The sequence below is a fragment of the Fusarium fujikuroi genome, chromosome FFUJ_chr07, assembly GCF_900079805.1.
Source record: "Fusarium fujikuroi IMI 58289 draft genome, chromosome FFUJ_chr07".
Classification (NCBI taxonomy): Eukaryota; Fungi; Ascomycota; class Sordariomycetes; order Hypocreales; family Nectriaceae; genus Fusarium; species Fusarium fujikuroi.
Window position 1 is genome coordinate 2416979 of NC_036628.1, and position 17421 is coordinate 2434399.

General features: G+C 49.5%; 3 protein-coding genes; 2 read left to right on the forward strand and 1 right to left on the reverse strand.

The window, feature by feature from the left end:
* Window positions 1-1593: 1593 nt before the first annotated feature.
* Window positions 1594-3311, forward strand: FFUJ_08373 (related to RNA annealing protein; the record flags this gene model as incomplete). XM_023580934.1 has 5 exons in its annotated part: window positions 1594-1818; window positions 1872-1901; window positions 2682-2846; window positions 2895-2968; window positions 3020-3311. 5 exons carry the CDS (start codon window positions 1594-1596, stop codon window positions 3309-3311), a joined length of 786 nt encoding a protein of 261 aa, XP_023433623.1.
* An 847-nt stretch (window positions 3312-4158) lies between these two features.
* FFUJ_08372 (related to Hsp90 associated co-chaperone) lies at window positions 4159-5032 on the reverse strand (the record flags this gene model as incomplete). XM_023580935.1 has 3 exons in its annotated part: window positions 4159-4373; window positions 4440-4832; window positions 5008-5032. The coding sequence occupies 3 exons, from the start codon at window positions 5030-5032 to the stop codon at window positions 4159-4161; spliced, it is 633 nt and encodes a 210-aa protein (XP_023433624.1).
* A 1275-nt stretch (window positions 5033-6307) lies between these two features.
* FFUJ_08371 (related to endosomal Vps protein complex subunit) lies at window positions 6308-7051 on the forward strand (the record flags this gene model as incomplete). XM_023580936.1 has 2 exons in its annotated part: window positions 6308-6355; window positions 6413-7051. The coding sequence occupies 2 exons, from the start codon at window positions 6308-6310 to the stop codon at window positions 7049-7051; spliced, it is 687 nt and encodes a 228-aa protein (XP_023433625.1).
* Between the last annotated feature and the right edge of the window lie 10370 nt (window positions 7052-17421).

Below are 17421 nucleotides of genomic sequence, written 5' to 3' on the forward strand. Positions count from 1 at the left end.
ACTCACTCAGTCGCTTACAGTGGGGATAGTGTGTCGGGAGGAAATCTTTCAACTACGGGCCGCACTAAGAACCCCAGCAAGAATACGTACCTGTCTTTGCAACGCGGACACTTTAGAGCTCCATCTGGCCAGTTGAAGCTCCATATCCAACATCTACAGATACAGCCTCGCGTTGATCCCATTACACTGTCACAGATCATTCAGAGCATTGACTTCAATTCTGGTTCCTATCCAAACAACTCCCCTCTAGAATAAATACCTGGTTTGTCCTATCAACGCTGGAACGCTTGCGCGCAGGCCAAAGTACTGACCGAGAATCAATCTAGCTCCCCAAAGCCTACGCAGCTTCCTGTTCATCACCTCCATCACCGCAAATATGATCTCAGACAACGATCTCTACCGACTCGCCATTTTCTTCGGCACTACAGCAATGATTCTCATTGTTCTCTACCACTTCCTCGAAGTCAACGCTGCGAAAGATCCGATTGAAGCCAGCAAGGAGGGAGCGTCAAAGTCACTATAATTGCACAGTATCACGATTACTGCGCATTGTAATTTTTTACGAGAAGGGAATATCCAGTTTGCAGGAAAGACTGCTCGGCGTTAAGGAGAACTCTTTGGACGAACGATGCCGCCTATTCGGAAAGCAGAGCGTGGGTTCGATACAACTAGACTAAGGGGACTATATGGATCTTTTGCTGGGAGGTTTTCAGCTATCTGCAATGCAATACTGGGAATTTCTTCCAACAACAAATTGTCTCAGTCGACTTGAAGTGAGGCAACTGGGATAGGAGATTTGATGGCACACGTCAACGCCAACCTATCACAGATGATATTTGCCTAGCATGAGCTATGCACGCATCCTTAGGCAGATTCTGCTAAGCAAAGAACAAACAACACATCTTTGTTGGTCGTTTGCTTTCCTACTTGGAATTGCGCTCGTTTGCATTTGTGATGAAACTATGTCTTGTCTGTGCAAACTGTCCCTTTTTGATACATGTCCCTATTCGCATCGTAATTGGTACCAGATGTTTACAGTGTGGCGGTGCGAGGCTTATTGCTACTAAAAGAGACTAGCTTTGGCATGGCGCCACATTCAGACCCGCGCGCATTGAGCTGATTAGGCAGTAGAGGGCAACAGAAGGAGCAGGAAGCAGTGCCCACCCCGTGTTTTTCTATGCCTTTGTCTCCTTCCCTCCCTTGCCTCCCTCTTCCTTTCGACCTTCACCCAACTTCACTCAACTCAACCGATACACGCCCACTTCTCAACCCAGCCCAAGCACTTTCTTATTACTCGGCCGCCTTAATAACTCTCGCGCGCCTTTTATTTCATCTCAAGCCTCTCGGACGTTTATTACCACCTTCTTTTCAAACCCCATTCCACATTCGCGACTTGCGCCGTCATCGAGCTCTAGTCTTCACCATACTTAATCGCGTCTTTGACACCAAATCGCACGTGTCATTCGATATCTTCTGCTGATTTGACCAACTGCATCAGCTTGAACAGCAGATACAGCCTTTTATCTCACGGGCGTATCCTTCTCAGCCCGTCTTTGACCTACTCTTACCCACTTCACACAAACACACATCATCATGTCCGGCAAGCTCGACCAAGCTCTCGACGATATCACCCAGGCCCAGCGCCGTAGCGCTCGCCGCCGACCCAACCAGCGCCGTGGTGCCGGACGCCCTGCTGCGGCTGCACCCGTTGGTGGTATCCAGAAGAGCACCAAGCCCGCACGCGGTGCCGGCGCAAAGCCTGCCCCAGCCAAGGCTACTCCTACCAACAGTGATAGCAAGATCATTGTGAGCAATCTGGTAAGTCGCAAACACGGGTTTCTAATTGCATTCGTATACTAATATTTCAATAGCCTAAGGACGTCTCGGAGCAGCAGATTAAGGTATGTTTCCGTTGCGGCCCTTGAAGCCCTCGGACTTTGTTCGACCTTTTCTCCTTCGCCGCTCTCATTTTTGCCTTCGACGTCGCGTCTTTCCGACTAGTTTGTCGACTTAGCTTAGGCCTGGAGCTATCGGACGCCCATCTCCTTCTTTGACTCTGTAGATCCTGGAATATGGTGCTATGTCAGAAGTCGAGATAACCCTTGTCGCGCAATAATACTGTAGGAATCGCCTGGTCAGCGTTCCTCGCCTAGGTAGCGCCGACTTTTCAGGGTAGAGGCTTGTCATGACGATATGCGTATTCTACCAGCCAAAGGCCAGCGAATTCCTCCGGATAAAACCTTTTGGAATCCTGCATCTACTTTAGCGAGCAAGCAGTGAGCATATACAGAAGCTATCCCTTGCAGATCTTGAGACAAAGTTGTGTCGGCTTGAAAGAATCCCTTTTGGGTAGAACAGCGGGTTGCTTGTCTATTTCTCAGCAGACTCTTGAATACTACACTTGTAGTATACTTGGGCTGGGTCCAAGTTGTGGGTTACTATACGAATGAGAGCCATGTGGGTGTGGCCTGGTGCGCTTAAACTGATCTCAAATTCTTGCTGGGCGGACTGAGGGCTCTGTCTTTGTCTCACTGCTCTGCTTGCTAGCTGTCAACCAACATGATTTCCAAATCCTGGCGACGTGATACTCTCCCGGAACTGGAACGACCGAGGCTCGATGACGGAATGACGATTTTTGTTCAACTACACTTCGGAAGACTAACGCTATTTTCCCCCGATAGGAGTACTTCATCCAATCCGTTGGTCCCATCAAGCGAGTCGAGCTCTCCTACGGCCCTAACTCTCAAAGCCGCGGTATCGCAAACGTGACCTTTCATAAGTCGGATGGCGCTAGCAAGGCCTTCCAGAAACTGAATGGCCTTCTTGTCGACAACCGACCTATCAAGGTGAGCTATATCAGCGCCTCCTGTCCCATCAGTAACTAATTTGAACAGATCGAGATCGTTGTCGGAGCTGCCCAGGCTGACAAGGTCATTCCTACCGTCAAGACGCTTGCCGAGCGCACGACGTACGTGAAATATTTTCCCCCTTTCCAATCAACCACTGACCAGCGACATAGCCAACCTAAGGCCCAACCCAAGTCCGCTGCTGCTGACAAGCACAACGCCGGTGCCGCCAAGGGTGCCGCTGCCAAGGGAGCTGCTGGCAAGAAGCGCCGTGGTCGCAACAGCCGTCCCGCGAAGAAGACCCAGGAGGAACTCGATTCGGAGATGGCTGACTACTTTGACGCCTCGGCCGCCCCTGAGGCCAGCAACACTGTTGCTGCGCCTGCACCCGCACCAGCTGCTACCGGTGATGCTGACATGGATGAGATCGCTGTATGTAATCTTATTCTTGATCTGTACGGTTGATACTAACTATGATGCTAGTAAATTCGTCAAAAGCGCCATGACAATGGCATGAGACAATGATAAATTACAAAAACAAGGGACCCGGTATTTTATGGACATTTTGCGGAAGGATACGGTAGTTACTCGGTTTAGTGCTGCAGCAGATTGATCCGAAATGAAAGAGGAAGAGAGGCCTTCGAGGTCGGACAGCGGAGCAGCTGGTTTTGCATTTGTTACTGTTTGGTCTCAGTTCTCACCTTTGATACGTCGAACTTATCAATTCGGCGGCCATGTCTCAATGTTGCTTTGCCGCAACCGAGGGACCTGGAAATTAAATTGTATTGTACAACAGATGGAATAAGAAGCGCTTCATACACACGGATTTCTGTGAAGATATGATAACATGTATCTCTGTGATAAAATATACGAAGGATTCGGCTTATTTTCTCCAGAATTATTCTTCGTTGTCGAGACATCCTAGTCACTCACCAAACCGAGACTGATTAACTCGTTCGTATCTGAGACTCGTCAATCACCATTTCTAATCCTAACACAACGCCCATGCCAAGTCATGAAGGGGTCCAAATGTAGACCTGCCTCAAGCACGAGCCTTGAAATCATCAGGCTATCTTTTTGACGATCACATTGACCAAATTTTCAACACAATAGTGAACACCGTGCGTGTGCTTAACAGTTTTTCCATTTTTTTCTTCCATATCGTAACAGGCAATGTAGTCTTGACTACATATCCGAAAAATACGCCTGCCTTGGTGCGGCATAACGCCAACCAAAGTTACACAGCCTCATCCTGTACTGTAGTTCAGATATGCTCCTCTTTGGCAACGTCAAACATTCATAATTGAGAGATTTAGTCCTTCTTCTCGGTAGCAGCGGGGACAGCGGCGGGGGCGGCCTCCTTCTTGTCGTCGCCCTCGAGGGCAGGCATGTCGTCGTCGTCATCCTCTTCGTCGAGCTCATCACCAGCGCCTTCGGCACCAGGGAAGCCAGCACCACCACCTCCCAACTTGGAGAAGTCGATACCGCCAAAGTCACCACCCATGTCTCCCATACCAGGCATGCCGCCTATTGAGATTTGTTAGTCACAGGGTTCTGCGAGGCGCAATCAATGGGAATTTGTAATAGACTTACCCATGCCACCGAACTGAGAGAAGTCGTCCTCAGGGGCCTCGTTCTGCTCATCCTCATCAACCCACTTGTCGAAGTCGGTCTTGAGGAAGTGGACGCGCTTGGAGTCCTTGAGCAATCTAGGCCAGTACTCCTCCTTGAGCTCCTTCTTTTGCAGCTTTATCTCAACATTCTTGGCAGTGTGGTTGATCTTGCTCTCAGCGGGGTCGATCTCGCCCCAAAACTCGAGCTCGACATGGTACTTCTTCTTGAGAGTGGATGAGGTGCCGGTGAAGGTGAGCTTGGTAGGCTGAAGATCGAGAGTAAGGCTGTCCTTGGGCACATCAGGAACAGAGATGGTGAGGTAGATGAAGTTCTTGGAGGCGTCGGCGACGGAGGATCGCTGGGCCCAGAGGACTGCGAGTGGTTAGCGGGTGAATTGCAAGTGATACTGAGGGTATGCGCAGAATGTGATCAAGATTGCAGCCGTGGGAAAGATTATCGGTAGATTGCATCTTGAAGGCGGCATCGGTAGAGGGAGGGGGAATACGAGCACAAGGCTGGGGCTGGACAGGGACGAGCAATGACATACCTTCGGGGTAAACAGTGTCAGACATTGTGAGGGTTGAAGTAAAAGGGTATCTTGTGGTATCGTGAAGTTGCGTGAAGGAGGAAAAATCAGACAGAGGAGAGAGAGGGAGGGAGAGATAAGGAGAAAGAAGGCGAAAGATGTTGCAGATGCAGACGCAGATGCAGCAGAGAAAGAGAAATGGAGACGGAATGGATGAGTTTTTGGTGGGCGGAGGAGGTGCAGCTTTAGCTTCTGTACCTAGGCTAGCAGAGTGCGCAGTGGGAGGTGAGCGTACTTGATTCAATCAATCCGCCTTGAGGCTTCGCACGTTTGTCTGGTCACAAACGGGATGGTAGAATGTCTAAGAAGGGGAGAGAATAGAGGGGCAATTGATCAGCAGATACCTCAGCTGCCACTGGAGCTATAGTGCTACCCAAGGTACTCCCCTACCACAACTTTGAGTGCCCGCTCTGACGTTTGCCCGCCCCCTTGAAAGAGGCCGGCTTTTCTCCACTATTACTGGGCTGTAGCTCCTAGAAGGTGCTGGAGCTTTGTCACCTCAGTTGGAGGTTTGCTGCGTACAAGCAGCGACGAGACGTAATCTGGGTGTAATTTCAGTGCAATTTCCGCTGAATTATTAGGCTTCTTGCATGAGTCTCGATAAAGATCCCTTTCAAACAATCAAAGGCCGTTGATTGAAGTGGCTCTTTATCTCTGGATTAGCAATGGCAGCCTAGTCCTACCTACACGCGGCCGGCATTCGATGGCGGGGTAAGCACCCCTCGGGGGGCAAGAAAACAGCAAACCTTACTGTAGGGTGTCAAAATAAACTTAGCAAAATTCATCCTAAACTTAGGCTATATTACCCCAGGTCTTTTTGTCATTTAGGATCGAGGTCCTGTGTTTTCTTTCCTCCCCTAGGCACCTCACGCTGGAGTCGGAGTGCTGATCTTAGTGCCAGGCTCCAGGGAAGCTTTCAGCAGACCTCTCACTGAAGCCCCTCCGGTCCCTGTTTTTGCTCGCGGGCCAATGAAACCTCGGCCTTCCTATCACCTCAGCCTTGAGGCTAGTATCGGGCGAGCCTCACCACCATGACCCAACATCATCAACGACTGGCTGCGGCTGATTCGACGGCATCAAGACGCGTTGAAGTCTGGTAGTATTACGGACAATTTAACAGACTTCTCAGCTCGAACATACAAATCACTGTGCTGTACCGTACTTGCACCTCCGCACGGATTCTACTCCGCCATTTGGCCATCTTTACAGTTGCGTCATTGGCGCGGGCATTTCCTACTTCCTTGTCCTTCCAACCGCCACCATGGAGACATTCAAATCTCTTTTTGCGAAGCCTGACCCCCAGGCCCAGGTACACACACTGGTCTATACCTGATTCCACATTATTGTCTAACATGTCTGGCTGTAGATGCGCAAATGCAATGCGTTGATGAGGCAAAACATCCGCAAGATCGATCGAGATATCCAGACTGTGAAACAAGTCGAGTACAAGACCAAGAACCTCATCCTCCAAGCCGATAAGCGAGCCCAGCGCGACCCATCCCGCGCCAAGCAAGCCCAACAAGAGGTTCGCGACTTTGCGCGTGAGCTCGTTCGCGCCCGAAAGACCTCAGCACGCCTCATCACATCCAAGGCGCAGCTCAACTCGGTACAGATGCAGGTACAGGAGGCCTTTGCTGTACGAAAGATTGAAGGATCCATTCGAGCGAGTGTCGGTATTATGAAGGATGTCAACTCGCTTATCCGTCTACCGGAACTAGCTGGTACCATGCAAGAACTAAGTGTGGAGCTGATGAAGGCGGGCATCATCGAGGAGATGGTCGAGGACTCGCTTCCTGCTGATGGTGATATGCTTATGGAGGACGAGGAGGCCGACGGGGAGGTTGACAAAGTCTTGGGAGAGATCCTCAAGGACCGTAAGCAGCCCACTCTCCCTGTGGCGCCTGTACCGGAGCCACAGAAACCCCAGGAGGAAGAGGAAGAGGAGGAAGATCCAGAAGCTATGATGGACCAGATGCGCAACCGGTTAGAGGCGCTTCGAAGTTAGTGTGCGTTTGGCGACGAGACTTTCTTGGTTGGCTGTTGCTTGAAGATGCCAGTTGTTCTTCATCATGGGAGGAGTTGGGGGCGTTTGGCGTATCTACAGTTTTGGCATACACTCGATCCTACAAAGACTTGTTGAGGACTATAGGGTTGGCACCGCATTGTCCGTAGTTTGCACTACGACGAGATATATAACCGTGTTTCAAATGCTTCTTCATCGTATTTGCTGTGGCCACCATGTGAGGTCTCGTTCCGATTTCGATCAACTGGCCACTTGATAGGGGTGAGTATCATTCCAAATTCACATATCGTGCTTGCGATGTCCGCATGCTCTGTCTTTGTAACCTGGCCATACTTCGAGAGTCAGTATCGTAGCGTACTGCAGTCTTCGAGGGAGTAACATTAACTTACGGTTTGGTCTTGGAGCCACGGAGCACCAGGTCCAAAGCTCATGTGACAACTTCGCAAATAGTGAGCACATAAAATCAAGTTCAAGAGTTTCATGCTTTCATATGTTCCAATATCAACTTAAGCTCATTAGAAGAGCGGTCAAACATTCCCGTTTTGCTATCGAACGTGTCACTGAATACTGAGACTTGACGTTCTGATGATAAGTGCATAGATGGAAGACCGGCGGAATTGCATTAGAGCCAGATATCAAGAATGCTTTGTCCTGCTAAACTTCTTTGCGAAGGATGCTACAGTGTTTTCTGGGTGCTTCCTTGTCGTTGAGTTGCTCAGAGAGCAAGTCCACGAATCCAATAGTCAGCATATATATCAGATGTGCTAAGATATCAACTCGTGTAGTAACTGAGCATCTTATGGTAAATTTCATCAACATCTTCTTCCATTTATGGAGTATTTGTACCTAGCAGGGACATTGGCCATTGTATCTATACACGGGCAAGTTCAGCAGGGGCGGATGAATCAGTTCAAGGCCTTTGCTAGAACTCAACTTCAACCTTCTAGGTTCCGAGGTGGTATGTGCTTTATTTTTACGTATGATCCAGCTCTTGGTCTTGTCTAGAAACTGACAATGCGGATAACTGTTTGTCTTTTGTTCATTGAGTGTGTGGATAGCCACGGGCGAAAGAACAATATGTTGGCTGTCTCTTCTCACGTATGCAAACGGTACCGTAGTCGATAGATGCAATTAAATTTGTTTCCTTGCCCTTAAGCCATAAACCCGATATTTGGGTGTGTAACTCAACTCCTCTATTTCACTATGTCTTCAAATGAACCTTCATACCCAAACATTATCAACGTGTCGAATGATATCTAATACTAAGTCAGATGATACCATGTCTGGTCCAACTCATAATCCATCGATGATACCTTTGATTGCGCCCCCAGATCTATTATATGCAGTGTATTCAAGATCACATAAATATAGTGGCCTACCCTGAAGCACATGATGCCTCGAGGTGAGCGATGCCAACCACCAATGCTTCAGAAGTATTGTGACACGGGGAACAACTCTAGTCTCGGCCGAGTGTTGGGTTACCCGATGTCATCGTGGTGAACAGGAGGAAACAAGCAGGTTTGACCGATGTGTTGTTGTTCACACCGGATAGTCACATCCGTAGATGGCCTCACTTCACCGCAATCAACCCGCTGTCACAACCACAACCACAATCACAGGACCCAATTTGAAAAAAATATCCATCGCCTACGCTGTGACACCCTACAGTCACGTCACGTCACAGAATCAATTTAAAAATTTTCATATGTGACTCATTTCCCAAGGACAGCTGCAAGGGACCAGACCAGATATAGCTGCTGTCGTGTAAGTTAGACCCGCCAGCTCAACACTTTGACGATGGAGAATGCGCGCCAACTGCAAGCCAGCGCATATAAGCAGGTCTGTATAACCTGAATATTGGGAAATTGCATGCATGAGGGTTAGTAGTGTCGTTGCTGTGAGTAAGAGTGTCTGCATGGCTGGTTTCAAAAGGCGGTATGCTGGCCGGCTAAAGGGCCTGTATGGCTATGGCTGTAGCTACGGCGAGCTGAATTGATGCGGTGAAGCTTGAGTGTAGCAGAATCTTGAAACACATTGATCGGTGTAGGATAAAAGAGTCAAGTCAAGCCAACGACTCGAGATGCATATGCAGCAGGTCAAGGCTGCATGAGAGAACGCACACGCATTGCAGTGCAGTCGAGGGCGTGTTGTTATCTCTTTTACCCGGCACTATCTATTCACTGACTTTGACTCTGATACTGACACTCAGCTTACCTGACCGCTTCTCAAAGCACGATTCAGCAAGGTGACAGCTCACAAACAATGTTGATACGAGAGGATTTAGGACAAGAAAAAGTATATTCCAATAAATCAGTAGACTAATCAGGGAATCACAGGGTCAAAGCATAGCAAACACCGATTGTTTCCTCCCCCTTACTCAAACATAGGGCAAGGGCAAGAAAAGTAAAGCGCCGTCGTCTCGTCTCGTTGTTCGTGTTCATACTCATGTTCATAGCGGGAACTACGAGGATCTCCCCCCGTGGATCGATTCCTTGGCTGAGAATCACCCACTGAACCCTGGGCAGGGAGGTTTTGCTTCTGCGTGGGAGGAGAAGAGGAGACTTTGGTGGGATGTGATAACAAGAACGAGGCCAAGTGTGATTTGATGTGACTTGACTTGATGAGCTAAAGCAACGGATGCGAGATCATCGGGACGGTACGGCAAGCACCTGATCCGAGCCTAACGCTCTTGCCGCGTGAGACATGCTCTAATTATACAGGGGCAAACAGTTTTCAAGTTCAAAGTGCAACGAGTTTGTTGGTTATGGCTTTGTGAGGCGTTGTATCGGCAGTTTGTTTGTTGTATTGAATAGCGGCATGGCGCTGTCACGATATGCCACATCCAATCAAAAGCCCCCCAAAACTTGAGAGAACAAAAGAGACAACTATCCCCTCAAGCCCTCAAGCCCTCAAACCCCCGATATCCATGGCTTGCGAGGCGCGAGGCTGCAGCGGGTGATTGCTCTAGCTGCTTCGTGCCTGAGAAGAAGGCAAGATTAGAGCTCTCACTGCAGTTGATGTTGGCTTGATGTGCGTGCTGTACTGTAAAGCGGTCAACCCCACGAGACCGCCTATACACCCCCACCCAATATCACTTCAGCAGGGGGCATGCCTCACATGGTGTTGGCAAAGGCACCCAATCTATCACTCCAACACCAACAGGGCTGTACTGTATCAGGAGACGGCCAGCTCAAAACACTCAGGCCGACTTCGGATGAGAATACAACCCAAATTCGATATCATATCTTGGGCTCATAGACAGGGACGTGTACCAGAGTATCGAATTTGTTTCGATGACGGCATCATAAGGGGGGAAATGAGAAATTCCTGTCATGGAAAGCTCATTACACACTTTGAGCATCATGATTCCTCGATAGGAGTTTATCATAACGCCTTGTCGCTCAGTGACATGTCTATCATGACGATCAATACTGTTGTTGAAGAACTCACTTCCCCTCCCTACCGGAGCAAAACAGACGGACTGTAGCAGATGCAATAATGGGAGGCAAATACCCCGGAATGATAAAATAATCAACTCAATTACCCTTGAGCATAATTAACTTAATCGTAGTTGATGGTTTATGCGTTTTTCCAACTGCCTACCCCGGATTCTCAGGTGATCGATCCCCCAGATGACGAGGCGTTGCTGGCTGACCTGACTTACACCCAATTTACATGCTACATGGTAATCGTCATCGCCAGCCTCAGCCTTGGCCTCAGCAACTCAGCCCCAAATACACACGAACTGGGAATGCCTGTAATAATCACACCGTATGTAGTTGTACCTCACAAGAAACCAACACGTAGCAGACAGGCAGCAACGAAACATTGGATTGTTACAGTTCGGGGGCCAAGCCAAGCATCACGGGTCCAAGATAAGATACTGATAGCATAATCAATCAGACTGCGGAACTCCGGGACGATGAACCTTTTTCAACTGTACATTCGGAGGCGAGAGATCCGAGCCAATCTCTGGCCAAAACATGGGGGAATGCGAAGAGTATGTACATAGATAGGTATTAGGGGAGCGCAACGCGTAGACATTGTACAGTAAGCAGCCGCGGCGTCCGTGCCGCGAATGCAACTTTGATGTTATTCCTAGCAGACGTAACAGTTACAGGGACAGCGAAGGAGTGAGCAATTCGGAGACCGTATTATCTCAGCCTCGGCGTATTACGGAGTGAGCATTGCATCCGACATGGCATCATATCATACCCCGACAGTGCAGCCAAAGTTCATTCATCTCATCAGCGACAAAAGCCACAGTTCGGTTTCGCATACCATTTCTGCCATCTGCGCCGGATATCTCGAGATGAGTGAGATTAGCAGCGACATATCATGTTTTCAGCGTGCACAACGTACGTCATATTGATCTCTTTCTGGATATTTCCCACGACGCGGGTTTGGAATCGCGATCCTGGGGTAAACCAGAAGGGATCTGTCCAGGCTTTGGACGGAAGAGGTAGCCAGTTGCGCCGAGTCGTGGCGTAGGCGGCGCTCCCACATTGTGGCATACCTACGTACTTACGTATACTTCATACCTCGGTGACATGCTTCGTCTCGCAGGTTCCTTGGCAGTGAAATGACTGACTGTGTTGTTCAATAATTGCTTTCTTCGAGGTTGCATCAAATTCAGGAATCTCAAATCAGCTGCGTCAGGATCATTGGTGCCTTGCTGTGGCCGGAAACAAACAATGGATGTCTCAGCGTATGCAGCGAGAGAGTCAGAGACAATAACATCAATAAAACCTGTTATCATCTGCGACAAGTCTCAGCCAGAATCGGAAATCGTAGACATGTTTAATTGATTCCATTAATCAATTACGATTCAGTTCTTTTGAAACTATTGAATGTCGAGAAACTCACTGATCAACAGTGCATCCTCATACTCACCCTGACCTGACGGCCATTCCGTGGATGATGCATTATCAATGATGAATGAAACGTCAAAGCTGTCAATCGCGTGGCAGACTTGACTCTCAGACTCTAGAAATGGAAGCTCTACACGAGTCGCTCACCCACGTTACTTTGATAGGTAGTGACAGCGTCGGTATCGGTGTCGGTGCCAGTCTCGGTGACCTTCCCTTTTCCTTAGGAATTTCCGTCATTACACGCCCCCTCCTCCCATTCGCCCGTTTCCTAGACTCTACCTAAACGGGGGAATTTCCGGGACCATTATCGCTTCTTCCCCAGCTTCGGGCAACTCTACTCGTTTTCCCGCAAGCCACATTCTGCTTGCTCGATAGACCTCGGGCCAATTCCGGCAAAGGTCCACGGTTAGAATCCGATCTCTTGAAGAGAGATTGCTCAACTGCTCGCTACCTTTCGGTACTCTCCCCGCGGCACCGCAACCACAAAACAACACGTGGAAATTGCGGAAGCTAAACTACAGTAACGATCGCTAAGAACAGAATTAAAAACCGGGAGGCGTTTCCCCCAGACCCGAGGTAGCACGGGGCAAAGTCCGAGGTTGGAATATTTTGAGTTTGGACGTTTTGAATGATTCAGGAGCTGCACCCTGAAGGATGTATACTACTCCGTATGTAGAATTTTCTTCATATGACAGATACTCACTGACACTGACGCTTGCAATGATTTCATGACACATGCAGACACGCTTCTACATTGTGGCTGTCCTTCCACGGCCCTTCTACCGATCCTTCTAGTGTCCACAACTGCATCTTCAACCACCACAACTCTATGCTCCAGGCCCAAAGAAGAAGGTGGACAGCATTTCAGGGTGGCTTCCAAGAAAGAAAAGGAAGCTCTAGAAGAGTTGATAGAAGCCCCTCCGATAAGGATCCATCTCCATCTCCATCTCCCTCTCGGCTCTACTTACTCCGTAGCATCACTGACTAACAAGCCCCCATATTAAAGGGGGTTCTTTACGTTATGAGCGACTCGTGAATGGGGTCAATGCAATGCCTGTCGGGAGCAACTCAGACATGGCAAGCCTTGGCTTGGCTTCACTGTGTATTTGGTAAGGGGAGAACCGCCAGTTCGGGTCGGGGGACCAGGGCTTCTCACAAGCGGTAGCTTCAAGGGGTTATGGACGCCTCAATCCTATCGCGGCGACGGTAGAGGAAGCAAAGGCTGGTTGAGCCGCCAGGCCAGGGGTTTAATACTATTTTACAGGCCCTCGGAAGGTGGGAATAGTATTCCGTCCCATGCCATCCATTCGCTTGGAGGGAGCTAGGAATGGCAGTCCGCCGTCCGGAGCTGGGGGTTTTGATTAGAGACGAATTGTCAAAGCAACGCCAGACAGGGCAAAGCGAGGTGAAGCAAAGCAAACAACAAAGTTTCAAGTGCAGCACCAAGCCGTGTCCGTGGTGTCGGATACTTGCTTTTGGGCATGGGTTCTGAGTCGGTTATGTCACAAGGAATTGTGATATAATACAGGAGAATGTTACTCCGTGCGCCGGATAAAGTCGCAAGCGAAACCGTGTAAACGGTCAAAACACTGACTCTTGAGAGACCAAACAATTCTTCAAGGGGGCTTGCAGTACGAGAAGGGCTAGTCCTTCGTTAGTTAAGCCTGCGAGCGAGACCAGTAAAGCATATCGCGATGCAGACTCGGAAACCGATACAGTGTCTAAGTGTTAGCTAGAGTGCCTGATCCAGCCTTCGATAAGCTTTTCCTTAGCCTTGGCACAGCAACTTCCTGATTGAGCATCTTGCCTCTTCCCGCGGGATTCGATAACAAACAGGTAATTATACGACAAATGAAGGGATTGATGACGTTCGCTTCCTTGGCCTTTGCTTGAGACTCTTTTTGCAAGCATTGTCGCATTAATCATCGTTATCAAACTCAAAATTCCCCAGACGCCAAAGCAGCCCAACGGTGACACGGGTCACCCCCAGCCAGCGGGATATCCAGGGCTGGTTGACCTGGTCTGGCTGTAATTTTAATGACCGATCTCTGACCGCAGCATTGGGAATTTGGGATTGGAAACTTGGAACTTGTCAATCCCGGGACAGCACCCGGCCGCGTGGACCGCTGTAAGGATTTCATCGCTGTAAAACCACTAACAAGAACCAAGGGCCAGGCTCAAAAGGTCCACTACAGCGAGATTGCTCGGGATGAAGAATTTCAGGTGTCAATTATTTGAATTACAGTGAAAAAGATCCTTCCTTGTGCCGAGGTGGAGTTAACTTAGGTAACGTGAGAAGAATTCTTCCATGGAATCTTCCCTGTCAAAATGGAAGGCCAATCTTGTCGGCGAGTAATGTAAAGTTGGTGTTTCCCCAGACCCGGCATTATACGGAAAAGAATGGATCGTGGGAGTGGCTTGAGTGAAGGAGAAAATAAGTGGCGGTGGAGGAGGTGGAAACACAGAGAGAGATAAGGTACATACCTAAGGAAATCTGGAGGTTTGCCATGATGAAGGTATCGCAAACGGCGCAAAAGGCGCGGAGAAAAAGGACCCTGATACCCATATCTGACTCATATCACGACTTATTCCCGCCGAAGCTGCAGCAGTGCACCTCATCCTTCGGTTGATCATCGAACAACTTGACCGCCGGAGCCTTTCTTCTCCTCAGCGGGCATGAATTGCGTGCTGTGTTGTGCTGCCTCGCGGATAAAGGTGGAGTGAGGCGGGAATAGGCAGGGTCTTTTCGGCATTGCCTTCACACTGTCGTTGGTGCAATTGAGCACCAGAGCCACTGGAACCACTTGTATCTCCAGCGATCAGCAGGCTAGAAAGCTGCTGTGAATCCAGACGGCCAAACATATCCATTCTGCTCTGCCACTATCTGCAGGGTTCACTACGGGCCAGACCGTTAATCATGAATATCACTGATCAGCAGCAGCTCCTCTGTCTGATAAGCAGATCTACCAACGTTTTGGGCTGCTCGGCTAGGAGCAAAAGCCCCTCCGTGCAGCTCCTGCGACAGCTCCAGACTCTCACAGCTGTGTTTGGCACGGAAGGGCTCGAACTGCAGATCATTTCTTAGCCAGAGTGCGGAGAAGCTCTTGAAGCTGTCTCACTCATCCTCAGGAGAGCACATCCGACAGCTCAAGCTCACCAATCTGATGTCTTCCGACTCACAAGCGACAGCGCTAGATTCGGATCACAGCTCTGAATGCACCCTCGCATATGTGTTGTTACCATCTGAGTTCTCCTGTTTCCGACACGTCGAAAGCGTTCTCCCTTCGACTCGACCGGGGCGAGGCAAGCGCCGAGGGAGAGTTAGTGGTTTAGCCGAGCGCTAAGGCCTTTCGGCGAGGGGTAAAGACTTTCACAGTCAAGGAATTAAACAAACTGAACCAAATTTGATGCTGTACTGGAGAAAGGCCGAAAGGATTACGGAAGGGAGACCGCCACAGGGTGGAGAAAACGCCGCAAATGCGGCTCCGACTGTGGATGCGGGTCTCCGAAGAATACGCCGGCGCATCGCATGTGGGGAGTATGAGAGAAATATCACACAGTCTTCACCAGGGTTAAACCGTCAGACCGTTGCCAAACGTAAGCGAAACCGTATTGCTTTGTGTAACTGGGGAACAATTGAGAAAACTCTTCACTGTTTTTTTTTTTTTCGTTCTATCCAAGATTGTTGCTTCTTCCACCGGATTTTGAAATTGAATATTGTGCCCAATGGCTAGGTTAGGATTAAACCCTGCAGCTGTACCACCGAGATTCCTACCGACCAAGACATCGCGGAGAAGAAATACAGTGCCGTGATTGGCTACCGATATCGATATCCATGCCAGCTAGCGGTGAGAGGGACGAGCTGCGATTTGTGCGCTCAAGCAGCCTGGACGAAAGGGGAAACTTGCTGGTCCCCGGGCAGCTGTTCAAGGTTTGCAGGCTAAACGGGCATGCAGGGTAAAAGAATGCTCGGTCCGGGATTGATTTCTACAGTGCAGTTTTAACTATAACCCTAGTGGGAAGTTGGGAAGAGGCAGAACCTTTGAACTTTGTTTTACTAGGCACCCCCTGTGCGTGCCCTGTGCCCTGTGCCCTGTGCCCCTGGGGGTTATTGGGGGTTGATGGCTCCGATGGCCTGGAGTTTGGGTTGACAGCTTCTAGATTGGGAGGGGAAATGGAATAGGTTGCGATAAGACGCGATATTAGGTAGGTGGGCTTCGGCGGGAGAAAGACCGAAAGGTCGGAGGGGAGAGTTTCAAAATTGTGTAGGCCGTGGTTGTGTGTCTACCGAGGATGCATACTGTACTGTATGCATATGATATGGTTTGCTGTTTACTACTGAATGGCTGTTGTTGTTTATGCCATTGACCGGCGGTGAAATTGAACTATCCTCGGCTTCCGCAACTTTAGTGGTTGATGGCGCAGCTGGATCGGACAGTCGCTGCAAGATGGTACCCCAACCAATTGATAGGTGACTGTTCGGATGGTCGCTGATTGACTACGAGTGGTAAAACAATTAACCAACTACAGACGAATGCTCGCAGCACCACGAAGCACGTATCCAGCAAATAGAAACGAGTGCCCTTTGCGTCAAGGGAGCGGTCAGTGATTGATTGATTGATTGCGAAATGCAAGCTGTGCCCTACCTGCATTGGATCGCATCTTTGTCTCGGCCCTTGCTTGAGGACAAGGCCAATCCAGCAATCCCTCAATCCTGTGAATGCCCTCCCCCTCTTCCCAAGTAGGAAAAAAGAACAGCCAGAGTTGAGTGTCAGCCAGCCCTGTGGGATGCATATGGTGTGGTGTGCGACTATCAAAACCTACTCTTGCCCGACGCGACGGGAAGGTTTGGGCGCTGAGCTATCTCGGGACAACGTATGCCAGGGCAGCAGCCCAGAGGCAGAAGCAACCCGAGGATCGACCGCGGCCAGGGACCGATTCTGGGTGTGTTGGGCGCTGGAAGAATGGGAAGACGGGCCTGGAAGGGGAGGGAGGGCGTGCGTGGGGGAGGGAAAAGATGCGACGGAACGGAAGAGGAGAGAGGAAACTTGAGAGACATGAAAAAAAAAGCAACCAAAGACAAACGCATCAATCAATCAATCAATTTGATAAATTACCAGACAAGACAAGTAATGAGACAACAAACTCCGAATGAGTTCATCAATCATTCTCCGAATCGTAAGCGGGTGGCTTTTGATCCGAATCGAATGAATCATCTGCGATCATCCATCCATAGAGGAGCGAAAGCGACGGAGCTCTCACTCGCTCGCTACAGGCTACAACAGCACCAATGAAGCATTGATACCTCGGGCTGATGAGTGATGAATCCGTTGATTCGTGTCGCAAAGTATCACATCACATCGTATTCAATTCGCAAGCGATTGCTGCGCTGCGCTGACTCTGCCGTAATCAGCACCTACGATTACATTATACGGCGGGTGAGTAATCCAGTTGGTCAGCCTGGGCGGTAAAAACAAAAAA